Source organism: Suricata suricatta, chromosome 1, assembly GCF_006229205.1.
Source record: "Suricata suricatta isolate VVHF042 chromosome 1, meerkat_22Aug2017_6uvM2_HiC, whole genome shotgun sequence".
Lineage (NCBI taxonomy): Eukaryota > Metazoa > Chordata > Mammalia > Carnivora > Herpestidae > Suricata > Suricata suricatta.
The window spans coordinates 24427245-24442467 of NC_043700.1; the positions used below are offsets into that span (position 1 = coordinate 24427245).

General features: G+C 46.0%; 2 protein-coding genes across 2 annotated transcripts; one reads left to right on the plus strand and one right to left on the minus strand.

Annotated features, from left to right (window-relative positions):
- CLDN23 (claudin 23) lies at nucleotides 1-1059 on the plus strand. The gene has a single exon (XM_029934739.1). The coding sequence runs from the start codon at nucleotides 99-101 to the stop codon at nucleotides 972-974; it is 876 nt and encodes a 291-aa protein (XP_029790599.1). The 5' UTR covers nucleotides 1-98; the 3' UTR covers nucleotides 975-1059.
- Nucleotides 1060-8115: 7056 nt separating this feature from the next.
- Nucleotides 8116-15114, minus strand: LOC115287958. The gene is made up of 5 exons (XM_029934853.1): nucleotides 14976-15114; nucleotides 13238-13474; nucleotides 10928-11405; nucleotides 8976-9084; nucleotides 8116-8276 (listed from the first exon to the last, which is right to left on the minus strand). Exons 2-5 carry the CDS (start codon nucleotides 13293-13295, stop codon nucleotides 8250-8252), a joined length of 672 nt encoding a protein of 223 aa, XP_029790713.1. The 5' UTR covers nucleotides 13296-13474; nucleotides 14976-15114; the 3' UTR covers nucleotides 8116-8249.
- Nucleotides 15115-15223: the final 109 nt, after the last annotated feature.

Below are 15223 nucleotides of genomic sequence, written 5' to 3' on the forward strand. Positions count from 1 at the left end.
AAGAGGGCGCACGGGAAGGAGCGGGGCGCCCGCGCTCACTTCGGGGGACCGCGGCCGGGAAGCGCGGGGCGGCGAAGGCGGCAGGTGCGGGCCCCGGGATGCGGACGCCGGTGGTGATGACGCTGGGCATGGTGCTCGCGCCCTGCGGGCTGCTGCTCAACCTGACGGCCACGCTGGCGCCCGGCTGGAGGCTGGTGAAGGGCTTCCTCAACCAGCCCGTGGACGTGGAGCTGTACCAGGGCCTGTGGGACATATGCCGCGAGCAGACCAGCCTCGAGCGCCAGTGCGGCCAGTCCGACGTGTGGGGCTACTTCCAGGCCGAGCCCGTGCGCGTGGCGCGGGGACTCATGGTCACGTCGCTGGCCACCACGGCCCTGGGGCTGCTGCTGGCGTCGCTCGGCGTGCGCTGCTGGCAGGAGCGGCCGCGCTTCGCGCTGGCCGGCCTCTCGGGCGTGGTGCTCTTCGCCGCCGGCCTCTTCAGCCTCATCCCGGTCTCCTGGTACAACCACTTCTTGGACGACCGCGCCGTCCTGCCAGCCGACGCCAGCCCGGTCACGGTGCACGTCAGCTACTGCCTGGTGCTGGGCTACCTGGGCAGCTGCCTGCTGCTGCTGGGCGGCTTCTCGCTGGCGCTCAGCTTCGCGCCCTGGTGCGAGGAGCGCTGCCGCGGCTGCCGCAAGGCGCCCCCGGGCAGCCCGCGCCGCAGCAGCATCAGCACCGTGCACGTCGACTGGCCCGAGCCCGCGCTCGCGCCGGCCATCAAGTACTACAGCGACGGCCAGCACCTGCCGCGGCCCGCCGAGCTTGGCGCCGCCGCCAAGCCCAGGGTCGGCTTCCCCATGCCGCGGCCGAGGCCCAGCGCCTACAACAACCCGGTGGACGTGCTCCGCGGCGAGAGGGCCGACACCCCCGACGCCTCCTTGCCCAGCACCAGGCACTGCCAAGGCTCGCTGCCCTGCGACTCCGACCTGTAGACGGCGTCACACCCCCAACCCCCACCTGCTCTGGCCAGACTCTGCCCGGTCCCAGGACTCGCCCCACCACGTCCAGCCTTGAACTTGTCTGTTACCTTGCAGCCGGAAATGCCTGGCTCGGAGTCCAAACCCCGGACACACTCCTGTAACTGGTTTGGAGGGTGATCGATCGTCTTTCCTTGTGGCCAAACTAAGACTCCTTGGACGACCGGTTCAGGTTTCATTTGGTTTTCTTTTTGTGGAGTTTAGTCTTCCTCCCCAGAGGGATCAGAGTCCTCTTCTGGAGTGACGGGATTTTCATACTTTAAGTTGAAAGAGATACAGAAAGGGTGCTTTCGCAACGTATTGAAACGGGACAATAACAGAAAGTCAAAATGAGCAAACAGAGGCCGAAAAACCATGTTAACACCTGGAAACAGTATCCGGAGTGAACATTCCGTCAATATAATCGTTTTATTCTGCTGTGTAATTTATTCTCGTGCAAACACTCAAAAGACCAATATACTGGCTGTATTTGAATGAAGCTCTTAAAATAAATGTAGAACCATGCAAATACAGCAGCTTTTGTGGCTTTTCTGGAATAACTTGTTTAACTCATATTTACCTTTCTTCAAGTATACGTAGGATTTATCTTTATTATTATTATTTGGTGTGAATTTTGAGGTCACTGCAGAGTTTCTGCACTAGAAGCCAGGTGGGATCGAACAGACTAACCTTATACTGCTCTATTCCTAGGCTACCTTACCCTGGACGTAGAGGGTCATAAATTAAATATTTGGTACCCAGTGGAACCTGTTAATCACATTGGATTAAAGAACATGGGCACCGCTCTCTTATTTATGAATAAAAGCTGAAAACAAGAGTTTCGGTATACTCCCTCAAGCTTTTCTGTCTCCAGTACAACCTTTGGGAGTTTAATCATTCATTGCCAACAATTTCCTGGCTGCTTCAGCATGGTTTCTGAAATCTAGCACTCAGATTTTTGCCCTTCTTAGCATAAGACTACTAAAAGGAGCCAATGGGTCCCCTTAAATCCCTGATTGCTTTATTTCCAGGTTCCTGCTGGTTTCTGGGCAAAGCCAGGTCTATTGTTGAAAAAACTAGAAGCACCAGTTTCCAACACAAAGTGAGACTTGAAATCTTTTCCTCCGGTAAGAGTGGTGCCTAAAATCACGGGCAGGCAGCATCCCCAGCAGGACCAGCTCTCCTGCTCTCATTTCAAGCTGTTCATTTAAGGGTGCCTTTCCCTGAGCCCAATCTCATCTTTAAAACCTACCCTTGGTAGCCAATTTAGAGGTAGGAACGTCCAGCTCAGTAAAGCACTGATAACAGAGAGCTACTGCGTAAGTAACTTAGAACCACCTGCTGCCTATTAGCTCCAAAAGGATGATATAGACTCGCTTCCTTTGCCATTTTGTATAAGAATCACCTGCTTCTTTTCTGCGACTGAACCTTAAACCTTTTTCAAATGCAAATTCTCATTGAGTAGGTCTGGAGTGAGGCCTGGAACTGATTTCCTAACAAATTCCCAGAAGGTGCCAGAACTGATGGTGGGGGGCTCCCACTTGGGGCTGCAAAGGCTTTCTTTGGGACTGTGCCTCGCTCAAATTGCAGTCAGTCCCAACTGGTGGCATAGAATCAGACCTTTGAGAGCCTGCCCCTTAGGAGACGCAGGGCACTTGATCCAGGGAACAGAGCCAGATGGAGAACAGGCAACACTCCTTTCTCAGCTAACACCTCAAAAAGCAGGGATTCGGGGCCTGGGAAATCAGGACCTGGCAGACAACAAACATAAAGATACTGGGTTTCTATCAAGGACTGAATTCACTCAATCCTGCCTGCATAATCATTCCAACTATTTCTTAGGGAAGCCTGGGTGGAAACAAAACCAGTGTTTTGTATGTTTTCGCTTTTCCTCCCTGCCCAGTTATTCTCCTGTGGCTAATATTCAAAATCGTTCCCCTTTGGTGATTAAGACTTGGTTGTCAAGAATTAGAGCTCCGTTTTTGCCCTAGCAACAGAAATGAAACCAAAACTCCCTTTAAAAAAAAAAAAAAGCAAACTGACTTTTGCAATAAAAATATTCAAGACAGCCTGGAAAGGCACTCCTCCATCAGGCTGGGATCTGTTTGGAGCGCACAGGTCATTCTGGGTGCAGACAACGGCTTTGACACTCAAGACGCTGGACCAGGCTGGAGCCTCAGGAGTGGCTGTTGGGGCCTTGAACTTCTCCTGCAGTTCAACAATCTCCCCACGGGGAAGGCTCTGACTGGGAATAGCGCAGCTGCTCTGCCTCAAGCCCTCCCCCCACCCCATGCCAACACAGCTTGTTTTGAATAATCGAAATCACATACAAAGTATGTGTCCCTAGTTAATGGGCCAAGTCTTCTCAAGATTACTGAAGTTATGCCTGGAGGACGAGGAATCTGGGGAAGTGGAGCAGACACTGCGGGAACAGGCCAGCTGCTCTACCTGTTCTCCAGTCGGGCACTGCTCTAGAAGCGTGCCCTTGCTAAGGAGGGGTGAGGTTTGCAGCACACAAGCTCCAGGGCCTTTGCGGACGCTGTAGGAGAGGTGGTCAGCAAAGCTTTGCAAACCACTCTCCCCTTCCCTGCACGAACCGTCGGACTCGTAGGTTCGGGGGCGCTTGTCATCTTGTCAGCACATTTGTGGACACTTTGGAAAACAACCGTTCCAGGCTCTGCCTTTGTGGAACTTACACACTCTGGCAGGAGAGCTGTGTACAAGGAAAATGAAGACTAACAGACCAGAGCCAAGGGCTGGGGGAAAAATAAGGGTGGGGTCTTAGGAAAGGTGGCTAGGCAGGGGGTGATGCTTGAACAGAGAATGGAAAGACGGGAGAGGGGAGCATTGCGGGCTGAGGGAGCAGTGATGGCGCAGCAGCCCGGGCACCGGGTCATGCTCTGCTTACAGAGACCAATCCAGGCCAGCTGATGCCTCCGCTGGTCCCAGCACATCATGGATGAGATTTTTCTCTGCACGTGGGAAAGAAAAGAAGGGACGCCATCATTATTTCAAGTAGAAACTTGTGTGAGAGGCCAGGGAGGGGAAAACACACAAACTTGTGTGATTCTCACCCAGTCTTCCCAGTGACTCTGCCCACAGTCCTCTCTCCCCACCAGGCAAGCAGTAAAATGAGCCCCTCCAGTAAATCTCCATCACACAGGACTGAGCACAGGAAAACAAGGGCTTTAGTCCAAATCAAGGAAAACTTGATTTGGGGAGTGTGGGCGGGGGTAGGGCATGGAGGTGGCAATGCCGACCAGGGGGCTTATGTCCAGGGCTGGTGTGTGCAGAGGAGGGCTTAAAACTCGAGGGAGACACAACTCCACAGCACTCTTGTCCCACCGGCCTGCCCAGTACACCTGACGGAGGTGGGTGCAGCTGGGGGCATTGGGGTGATGGTGGGGTTTGGAGCTGACCGCCAAGAAAGAATTCTTTGGTGCAAAAAGGTGATTTTACTAAAGCATGGGTATAGGATCTGTGGGCAGAAAGCACTGCACCAGATTTGTGAAGAGTGACTGGTTATATGCTATGGAGTTGGGGAGGTAAAGTCAAGCGGAAGTTTCTTAAAGGGATTTCTATATGCTACAGACTCACACTTCTGGAAGCCTTGCTATTGTCAAGCTAAGGTTATTTTTCCCTCTAGCAAAGCATTATCATTAAGACCTAAGGAATGGTACACTCTGTATTTGCCTCAAGTATTTGTCAGTGGGCTGCAGGTTATGGGGATATTTAATTTTACCTGCCATTTCCTTCTCGCCTCTGTTGCCCCCTCACTATGGAGGGGAGGGTGATGTTAGGGCTCCAGGAAACTGAGTCTATAGGTTTCTGAAGATCAGGCTATTGATGAGATTGCATTTTTCTTATAATTTGCTAAGATATTTGTAAACTGATGGAGACTCGTGACCTCTATCAGTTAACCATTGGTTTTCTTTCCTTTCCTTGTTCCTGGGCAGCCGGGAGTGCCTGAGGAATGTCACTCAGACCCAACCTGGGGGACAGGTGTGCTAGCTTTTGCTTGGCCCTCAGCTTGCTTATGCTCCCTCATCACAGCGTATTCATAGACCAGCCTGAGGTCGGGGGGGGGGGGGCAACTCACGGGCAAGGAGCACCTCTGCCAATCAACATGGCCGCCACTGATGTCTCCCAACCACCTTGGTTCCCAGACATGTCAGTGCCCCCAAAGAGCTGCCACTCGTCACAGGGCTGAGGGTTCCCATGATTTTACTAGGATTTGTGGGGAGGGGGATATGTTTCCTAATAGTGTAAGCTCTGCCCTTGCTGGGCTTAGGCTCTCTTGTCTGTACAACGGAAGACTGGAATAGATGTAACTGGAGGACTTAAATTTAATATCTTGAGGGTGAAGGGTAAGAATTAGATGTGATGAAAAGGAGAAAAATAAGTGAACAGTGAAGCCTGAGGAAGCTCATCAACCTGTAAATTTAGGAGCTGGCCTAATGGCAACAAACTCCACCTTCTAGTTCTTGGTTTCTTGGAATTTCAGAAGCCTTTCAGCAGTTAAAATAGTAGGAACTCGGTGCATCCCCCCCATTATCAATGATCCCCCATTTATTTCCTAAAGAGAGTGAGTATATAGTGTTTAACTTAATTTACTCACTATAAACATTAAAGGTCAAGTTTTGCATTGGGCTCTTGGAATCTAAAGCGTGAACCAATTAATTTTTATAAAGATCCTTGTCTCTCCAGAAGAAAACCCAAACCTCCCACCAGATTATAGATGTTGAATTTCCATAAGGAAATTCAAATTTTATATCTGCCACGGGGTTTACTGCTCCATCACTTTTAGGTGGTGAAAAATTAAGAAATTAACACCTAATATAGAGATCACCACAAAAGAAGGCTCTTAGAATTAACATGTCATTACTCCAAACAGGTACGATTATGAAACTGACATATTAAACCCTGTCTGGGGGATACAGATGGTTAGGAATTGTTCACCTTGTGAATGGGTACTCAACATTTATAACCAAGTCTTTCCAGTGAAAAGGACATTCAGATGTGTCTTGTCAATTCTTGAATAGGGAAAGCATAACAGGATGTATTAAATTAGATTTGAGTGGAATCATACTTAGGCACACATTCAGAGGAGAGCGAAGAGGAAAAGACGTAACTGAGCTGGGACAGAAGTGGAGAGAAGGGGTGCATACACGGCCACGCAGATTTAGCTGCAGTCAGCAACCCTTTGCCCCAGGAAGAGGAAATCGAGGTAGTGTCTGGGGCTAACCCAGAAGCCAGGCCTGCAGATTAGAAGGCGGGGCTGAGAGTAACATTCTAGGGGACAGCTTGCAGAAGCCAGAAGTAGATGGAGCTGGCCAGAAGAACCCAAGCCTTGGAAGTCCCATGGAGGCATAAGGTCCAAAGGAGGTGAAGGTGATGACTGACGTGTGTCCAGCCAAGGTGTGCATACTGCTCATTCGTGCATGGTTTCAGGCCAGAGTCTTGTGTGTCACTTTTACTCACTTTTGCATAGATAGAGAGGCAGAGCCTTGCCAAGGGCCAATTTGGCCGTGAGATGGTTCTTGGGAGAGGTAGCAAGAGAAACCCAAGCTTCACTCTGTGGATGAGAGGCGTCTCAGGCACTTGGGTGCGGAAATGGTTTTTGTCGAAGATAGCTAAGTGCCTGATCCAGGTAATGCGGCTCTATGTGTCTCCCAGGACCAGGAAAGGTGGAGCCCACAGTGGTTATTTGGTCCAGTACTTCAGGAATTTTTACACTTGACTGCAAAGCACAGTTTATTTTATGTGCCATACTCACAGTAATAAGCCTAAGACTTCTCTTTATGCCTGGTAGCCTGTACAAACTCATTTGGCAAGAAACTAAACTAAACATGTTCTCAGTATCGAGCGTACAGGCATTTTTGTATTTTCATGTGATGCTCGATTGGCCTGAGGTGGGTTCTGTTAATCCCCTTGTTATCACTGGGGAAACAGCTTCATGATTAAGTAATTTGCCCAAGGTTGCTACTGAATTTTAGACAATACTCCAATTACCTGTTTCCCATCACTGATTTGGTGCCTTTGATTCCTTACATGAGCATGAAGGAAGATGTCATCGGGAAGAAAAGTGGAAATATTAGTGGTCAAAGGGACTTTGGGATCTAGGTGGCATCTACACGTTTCCCGGGCAGGCAAGAGCTCCTTGAGATGCGTCCTGGTCCACACTCAGTGCTCTGTGTGGAGGCCCCCAGTGTCCACATGCTCTACTTCAAGACGCCTTGGACAAATCATTTGGCTGAGTTTCTACATCCATAAAGTAGATTCACCTGTACAGTTGATCCTCGAGCAAACAGAGGTTGGGGCGCCCACCCCCTACAGTAGAGTCCACATATAACTGGACTCCCTCCAAACGTAGCAGCCCCCTGTCGACCAGAAGCCTTATCCATAACAGTCAATTAATATATTTTGTATGTTATGTTTTATATGCTGTATCCTGACCATAAAATAAGCTAGAGAAAAGAAAGTGTTACTACGAAAATCATAAGAGAAAACACATTCACAATATTGTACTTATCAAAAAATCTGCACATTAGCGGACATGTACAGTTCAAACCTGTGTTGTTCAAGAGTCGACTGTACTTGGTTCTAGAATCAAATGAGAGCATTAAAAATAACACTGTTTTTATAAATTTTCAACAAAAGCAATTACTAATGTTGCAGGTATCAGAGAGCGAGTGATAAAGAACTAATACTTTAACACTTGCTATACTGCAGAAACTTGACCTTTAGCTGAAAGGTAAAGATTCAAGAGGGATCATTCCCTTTTTCAAGACTGAGAAACCGGTTCAGAGCAATTAACTACACCTCAAAGTTGTGACAGAGCAAAGGTTCAAATTCAGAACCTCTCACTAGCACTGGGCTAGGCATGCTGGGATCAGAAAGTTTCTGCGAACAAGCCATGACCTAAATCACTTGGCGTCTACTGATGCCCATTCCCACTGGTGAGCAGTCTGCTAACACCAACTAACAAAACCAGATGAACTTCTCCAATTTTATTTTTATTTTTTTTTATATTTATTTTTGAGAGTGAGACAGAGAGAGACGGAATGTAAGCAGGGGAGAGGCAGATACAGCATCTGAAACAGGTTCCTGGCTCCAAGCTGTCAGCACACAGCCTGACATGGGGCTCGAACGCATGAACTGTGAGATCATGACTTGAGCCGAAGTCAGACACACAATACGATGTATAAACCATTTTTATTGAGATGTTCCAGCTCCTTTTTTTTAATCAGGTTAGTCAGTTTGTAAAGTTAACAGTTCCTGTTGGAAAAGAGACTTGAAGTTAGAGAATACCCACTACAATAGTTTTGTGGGGGGAGGTGAGAGGGTTAAGATTTTATTTTTAAGTTATCTCTGCACCCAACATGGGATTCAAACTCATATCCCTGAGATCAAGAGACACATGCTCCACTGACAGAGCCAGCCAGATGTCCCTTAGTAACATATTTTTAATTAATTACTTTTAAGTAAGTTCTACACCCAATGTGGGGCTTGAACTCATGACCTTGAGATCAGGAGTCATGTGTGTTCACTGCCTGAGCCAGCCAGGTGCCCCTGAATACACACTATGTTAAAACAAAGCAGAACACAGAGATGGCTGAGCAGCAAAGATGTTAGCAGAGATCACAGAGGGATGTAAATTTCAGGGGTAACTTCAGGTAACTCTAATGACCTGCCACCCCACCATGCGACTGAGCTCCGTGGAAGTTCACCCAAAGCTGAATGCCTGGATACCTATTCCATGCACATTTCACTTCGGTTTGAACTAGAGATTGAATAGAGTCTAAAGATAAACAAGTGAGTGGACATCCATATGACACACACAATGGCATCATTCACCAATTACAAAAAGCTCTGTAACTTAACGCTGCCTACTTTTGCCCAGCTGGGATTTTTCAAGGGACCTTCTTTCACTGTATCCCACAATCTGTTTTCCTCAAAGACACTTCCCAGGCCTACCTGCTCATCGTAGGCTCCATTGACAAAAGTCTCACTATTCATTAGATTCTCCTCTTCTTGGCCATTTTCTTTATGGCAGCTCAAATTTCTTGCTGCTGCTGCATTATTTCTAAACATCAAAGAAACAGAGTCATCAGAGTTGTTCCTTGAGACTCAAGCTGGGATCCATGGAGCTATGGTTAGAAAGGGCCAACGCATCGCCTATCAAACTATCATTAAGGGAATGATGTTCCATTTTGTCGTTTAAGTGAATCAAACGACCTAGAATGCACAATGCTTGGGTCCATTATGATTTGTTACTAGGCATTCACTTAATTTCCAAAATACATCTTCTCAACTGGGGGAAACTAGGTAATTGGGGTCAATGAGAGATCAGACACAGGTGAGTTAAGAAATCAGATTGGCTCAGTTGGTTGGGGGTCCGACTTTGGCTCAGGTCATGATCTCGCAGTTAGTGGGTTTGAGCCCTGTGTCAGGCTTTGTGACGACAGCTCAGACCTGCTTCGGATTCTGTCTCCTTCACTCTTTGCCATTCCCTGGCTCATGCTCTGTCTCTCTCTTAAAAATAAATAAACATCAAAAAAATTTTTTTAACTTAAAAAAAAAGAAAGCAGATTAATGGAGCACCTGGGGGAGCTTAGTCGGTTAAGTGTCTGACTTCGGCTCAGGTCATGATCTCAGGGTTCCTGGGTTCAGGCCCTGTTGGCCTTGCGGTGAGCTCCAGGCTAACAGCTCAGAGCCTGGAGCCTGTTTCAGATTCTGTCTCCCTCTCTCTCTGCCCCTCCTCAACCTGTGCCCATTCACGCTTGCTCTCTCTCTCAAAAATAAATATTAAAAAAAAGTTTTAAATAAACATTTTTTAAAAAGCCAATTAATATGATAGAAAGACCTGAAGTGACCGTCAATACTCCAGGGGTAGAATTTCAGTCCATTTTAACATCAGTAAGCTATTAACCAGTGTTTCCTTGGGCAAAGATATACAATTTCTCCTGGTCTTCTCTTCAGTGTGTGGGTGCTAGATAAAGACATAACTTCTAAAACTTTCCTTCTCTCCATATTTCTTGATACACAGGCTGCTTAATGTCTCAGCCTAGTATGTGTAACCTAATCAGTTTCTTCAGTTTCTAGAACTTCCTCTCCTAAAGCCGATTTTGTCATCCTTCCTACTCTGAGCCAGCATTTTATTATCCTCATTTGTTTCTTTAATCCCAAGACTCTCCTGCTCTTAGGAAAAAGTTTTTGTTCGCTTTCTATCTTTCCAGAGTTGATTTCACCTCCTGTTACTGGCTGAGTTGTGTCCCGTCCAAATTCAAATGTTGAAGTCCTAACCCCCAAGTACCTCAGGGTGAGAAAGGCTTCAAAGAGATAATTATGTTCAAATGAGATCATTAGTTTGGGCCCCAATCCCATATGACTTGTGTCCTGATGAGAGATTAGGACACAGACTTGTACAGAGGAAAGACCATGTGAAGACACAGGGAGGAGTCTGCATCCACAATTCAAGGTGAAAACAACTCCATACTTGCAGCCTCTAGAACTACGAAAGTAAATCTGTTGGCACCCAGTCTGTTGGATTGGTTAGAACAGCCCCAGCAAACTAACACACCTCTGAATTTTCCTCCAAACAATCATTGGCACTAACTCTGCCTCATTTGAAAAGAATCCCATCACTTCATCCCTGAGATTATGATGTCACCAATTGCTGTTGAGGGTGATTTTACCTGCATCAACGCCTCCTATCCCTTACGATATTGTTTGCCAGGTCTCACTCAAAGACATGGCCTCTGTTGTTTTTCTGTAGGTCATCTAACAGGTGAGGGCTGCTCCGTCACCCAAATCCTTCCTCAGAGGACAAGCTTCTAGGGTGGAGTCATACCTCCAACCCCATTAATCTTACTTTATAAGGCTCCTTGGGAATAAACTCTCCCATGAGGACATTAATAGCTGCTCACCTTTTTAATTTGTGTTGTTTTCTGAAATAGACAAATGCTCCCAGAGCTACCAGGACAACTGATAAGGCAATGGGCACGCTGAGGGCCATGTGGCCAGGGGCAGATCCACGTGCTGGCTCTTCACAGAACTCTCTACCATATTCCATCAGACAGCTGCACTTTCTCAGTTCTCCTACCACCGTGCAGACTCCCTGCCCATTACAGAAGTCGGTGCCACAGGGCAGATGTTTTGCCCTCTGTAAGTCCTTGGGCTGAACAGGCTCGCCTTTTCCTTTGGTATTCGAGGTCTTGCTTTCACTAACAGCAGTTGGAGGGAGCAGTGTTTTTCTGAGAGGGTAGTTCATCCCTTCTGGCCCCGGAGATCTAGCCCTGGTAGACTCAGTAGCTTGGAGAGGTAGGGCAGCCTTTGGAGTCCACCGTTTTCCAGCCTTCACATTTTTTGACGTTGGTGTTGAATGGGTTTTATCTGGATAGGTACCTACAAAAACAGGTGGGAGTGAGGGTATATACACACATGGGTCAGTTAGAACTATTTCAGAAGAAAAAGAATTCTAGAAGACTTAACCAGCAAAGTCTAAACTTATCATCATTACTATTACCATTGGACAAACAAAAAAGTAAAAACATACCAAAAAACTGCATATGGTAAGGCACTTAAAATGTTCGGTTTCAGGACCAGCCTATCATACTAATCCATAAACAATGGTATGCCCAGTTTTAGGCAAGGTAGACTGCCTCAGTTACAAAAATGTTTTATTTTATAAGGAATAGGGTGGTAGATCTAAGTGGCAAATTTCTAGAAAGATTTTAAAGATGTAAATTTATCTGTAAATACGATAGTTTTTGAGTCCAAGGAAGCTGTTGGCTTAGCAAGATCTACAAGCTGCAAATACTGGACTGGACTTGGTGGCACTGGTGGGCAGGAGGGAGTGGGCAACAGGGTGCTTCTCACCGACAATCTGAAAGTTGGGTTTGCGTTTAAGACAGTGCACCATATTCTCCATCCTTGTCGGCACACGCACTCTTCCACACCAAACTACCAGAACAAACTACCAGGAGGGAAGACAGCGGAGTTTGCAATAAAACCACCTGCTGCCTCTGCCTTAAGCGGGTGTCCCAGGGGTGTTTCCACTCCAGGACAGTTTAGGGTCTTTGGCAGTTGGTATGCCCAGAGGAAGCCAGTCTAGCTCCATCCCCTCCAAATGAGCTTCATGTGAAAGTCAGGGTAAAATACTGATTTAGGAGTAGAGCCAACTCCTAGTCATCAGGAGGGAGACAGGTGAGGGGATGTTAGGTTTCCAGTTTAAAGACCAGACGGTGAAGGCAATGCATTTCTCATTCACTGACGTGTGTGATTGAGTCACTATAACATGAGGCTTTTCAGAAATTACTCTCATTCACTAGACCATAGAGTCAACTCTGGGAGTCAAAACATATTAACTTTCCAATTTGAGACGAATTGATTAGGGGTAACAACTGGTATTCCAACTAATCAGCTTTTAGGAAGATGAAGTTTTAAATGGAGAAGTCAGTAAGAACTCTTGGCTGTGAGATTCCTTTTCCAGTTTGTTTTCTTACTAGTTATGATGAGTTTCAGTGCTGACCCCACCGGTTTCTTCAGTTCTACAGCTCACGTGAGTTGAATACCATTGGAGCCAAAGCTGTAGAATTTGAGTATAGTGACTGTCACTTAGCGAACTGGCCAGAACGACAACTTTCCATGAAAGCCCCATCTGGCAGCAGCATTTCTGTAATGACCATCTACGAGCTAGCATTTAAGAACCAACATGACAATGGTATGTACTAATATGGCAGCTTTATTTGCATGCTCTTGTATTCTTTGACTCTTTGACATAGGAAAGTGTTAGTTCCACATTGAAAAGGGGGAGCCGAACCAAGACAGGTCAAATCATTTGCCCAATCTCCTCCTCCTGGGCTGTGCTCACTGTGTGATCAATTTAAATGGACAGAATCAAATCTAGGTTGAATGAGTGTTCTTTCAGACAACATACAAACTGCCGAGCCCTTTGCATCTACCATATTGCCTGTTCTAAACTGAATGGGAGGCCGCATTAGCTTTCCAGAAGGAGTCTACATAATCTATATCCAATTGCCCACAAAAGTTTTATGTTGTTCAGGTTAAAAGTGCCCATAATAACAGGGATATGGTCTAGAAAATAAAAGCTTGAAGCATACTACAGAATTAAAGATTAAGAATTAGATTGAGATATTAAAAATTATTTTATTAAATATTAAAAAGTATGTCATGTATGGTGATAAACAGTAAGGTCCTGGATAGGAATTACTCACAGCCCATTTCATCAGATCCATCCAGACAGTCGGCATGGCCATCACAAACTTGCTCCATGGAAATGCACTTCTGACCATCCTTACAGGATCGTGATGGCCCAGAGCACAGGACAGCTTCAATACATCTGCTTATGTTAGCCAAGTAGTACCCACTGGGACATTTACAAGTCCGTCCTTCAGGATTTGGCAAACATATATGGCTGCACCCTCCATTGTCTTTTGAGCAACTGTTACTACCTGTGGATCCCCCCCACCCCACAAAAAAACCACATTGATTTAGATGGTTTCAGAAGGGTCTTCTGCTGACATTCTGCAAATAGACTATCAGTGTAATAGGACCCAGATGTTTTTCCCAGAGTAGATAGCTTTTCAGTTTAACTCCTTTTGGTCAACATGTGCTGAGTGATTGGTGATTCTTCTTCATGGATAAGGATGACTTCAGAAGGCTAAGAGGTCATTCAAGTGACCAGCTTAAGAAAAGCTGAGCTTGGGGCACCTGGGGGGCTCAGTTGGTTAAGTGTCCGACTTCAGCTCAGGTCATGATCTCACGGATTGTGAGTTTGAGCCCCGCAGCGGGTTCTGTGCTGACAGCTCAGAGCCTGGAGCCTGCTTCAGATTCTGTGTCTCCCTCTCTCTCTGCCCCCTCCCTACTCATACTCTGTCTCTCACTCCTTCAAAAATAAATAAACATTAAAAAATTTTTTTAAAGAAAGAAAAATTGAACTTAACTCTGGCCCATACAAGACCCCTTGTGAGTTCCTCTTTCCCCTTCACAGTAAGCTCCCACCATTAACACTAGAAGAGCCTTAGGAATAAAGCTCTCTTTTGATGAAAACGTGAAGGCTGTGGTGTCTATTCTCCCTCTGTAAGACTCTGAGTAGAAGTCAGACATTTATAGCTGATCATGGTTCTGCAAGGCTTAGATCTTAATCTTTAACTTCTAGGAAGGTTTTATTTTGAGAAGGTCCAGGAATAGTAGACTAGGTATGTATACAGTGCAGATAAAATTTGCCTCAGGAGTAACAGGGACCCTCCTGCTTCTCAGAACTAAGCCACAGATGATCGTCACTTGGGTGCCCTTTAATCACACTGAAAAATTCTAAAATGGTTCTCTCTGGAAAGCCTTCAAAAGTTTCAGCATGACTAACACCAGTTTATAATGTTTAGCTTTCCAAAGCAATGGGGCAGCATTCACTGAAAACCAAAATAGTCAATATACATAGTAGTGGTAGATGTGATTAACTATTTGAGCTCACATTGTTGGTGTTAATCTCAACTAGGAAAAGACTTTTATCTATTACTATTTTACTAAGCCCATCATCACTCTACCCAAACACTGGAGGAAAACATCTGAGCACCTCCAAGTTGGTATTCCAAGGATTAGTTAACATCACAAGTGGATATAAGGGACAACAAGTCGAAAAAAGGTTAGTTCCACTGCAGAGATAAAAGAAAATTTCCATTATACCACAGTTGTAACTCCATCTGCAATAGAACCCAAGTATACCAATCTTCAGCTCAATATACTTTCCACTATTTTGTCTCCTTGATAACTATACCAGAACTATACTGCACATAACTGCATCAAGACAGGAGAGTTATGCAGATCTATAAGAATTTGCCAGAGAAATAATTTGATGGGAAACACAAAGTTATTTCAAGGAGCTATTATGGGATGGAGGATCCTCTCCAGGGGGGAAACGCAGCAGGCTTCAATGTTGGCATAATCTTTGCTTACCCTGTTGACCAAGTTTACTGTAAACTTTTAAATCCACAACCTTCTGGTCTATTTGGAACCACTGGTTTTCAGAAAGTTCTGCCTTGCTGTACCAAACTTTAGTGATTTGGGCTGAAACAAAAGCCAGTGAGATACCATTAAGAAAAGCGAATTTAAATTTTTTTAAGAAAAGCACATTTTAAATTTAAGACAACTTCCTGTGCAAAAGAGATTGCTCGGTATGGAAACCGTCACCCATCTGCATAAAC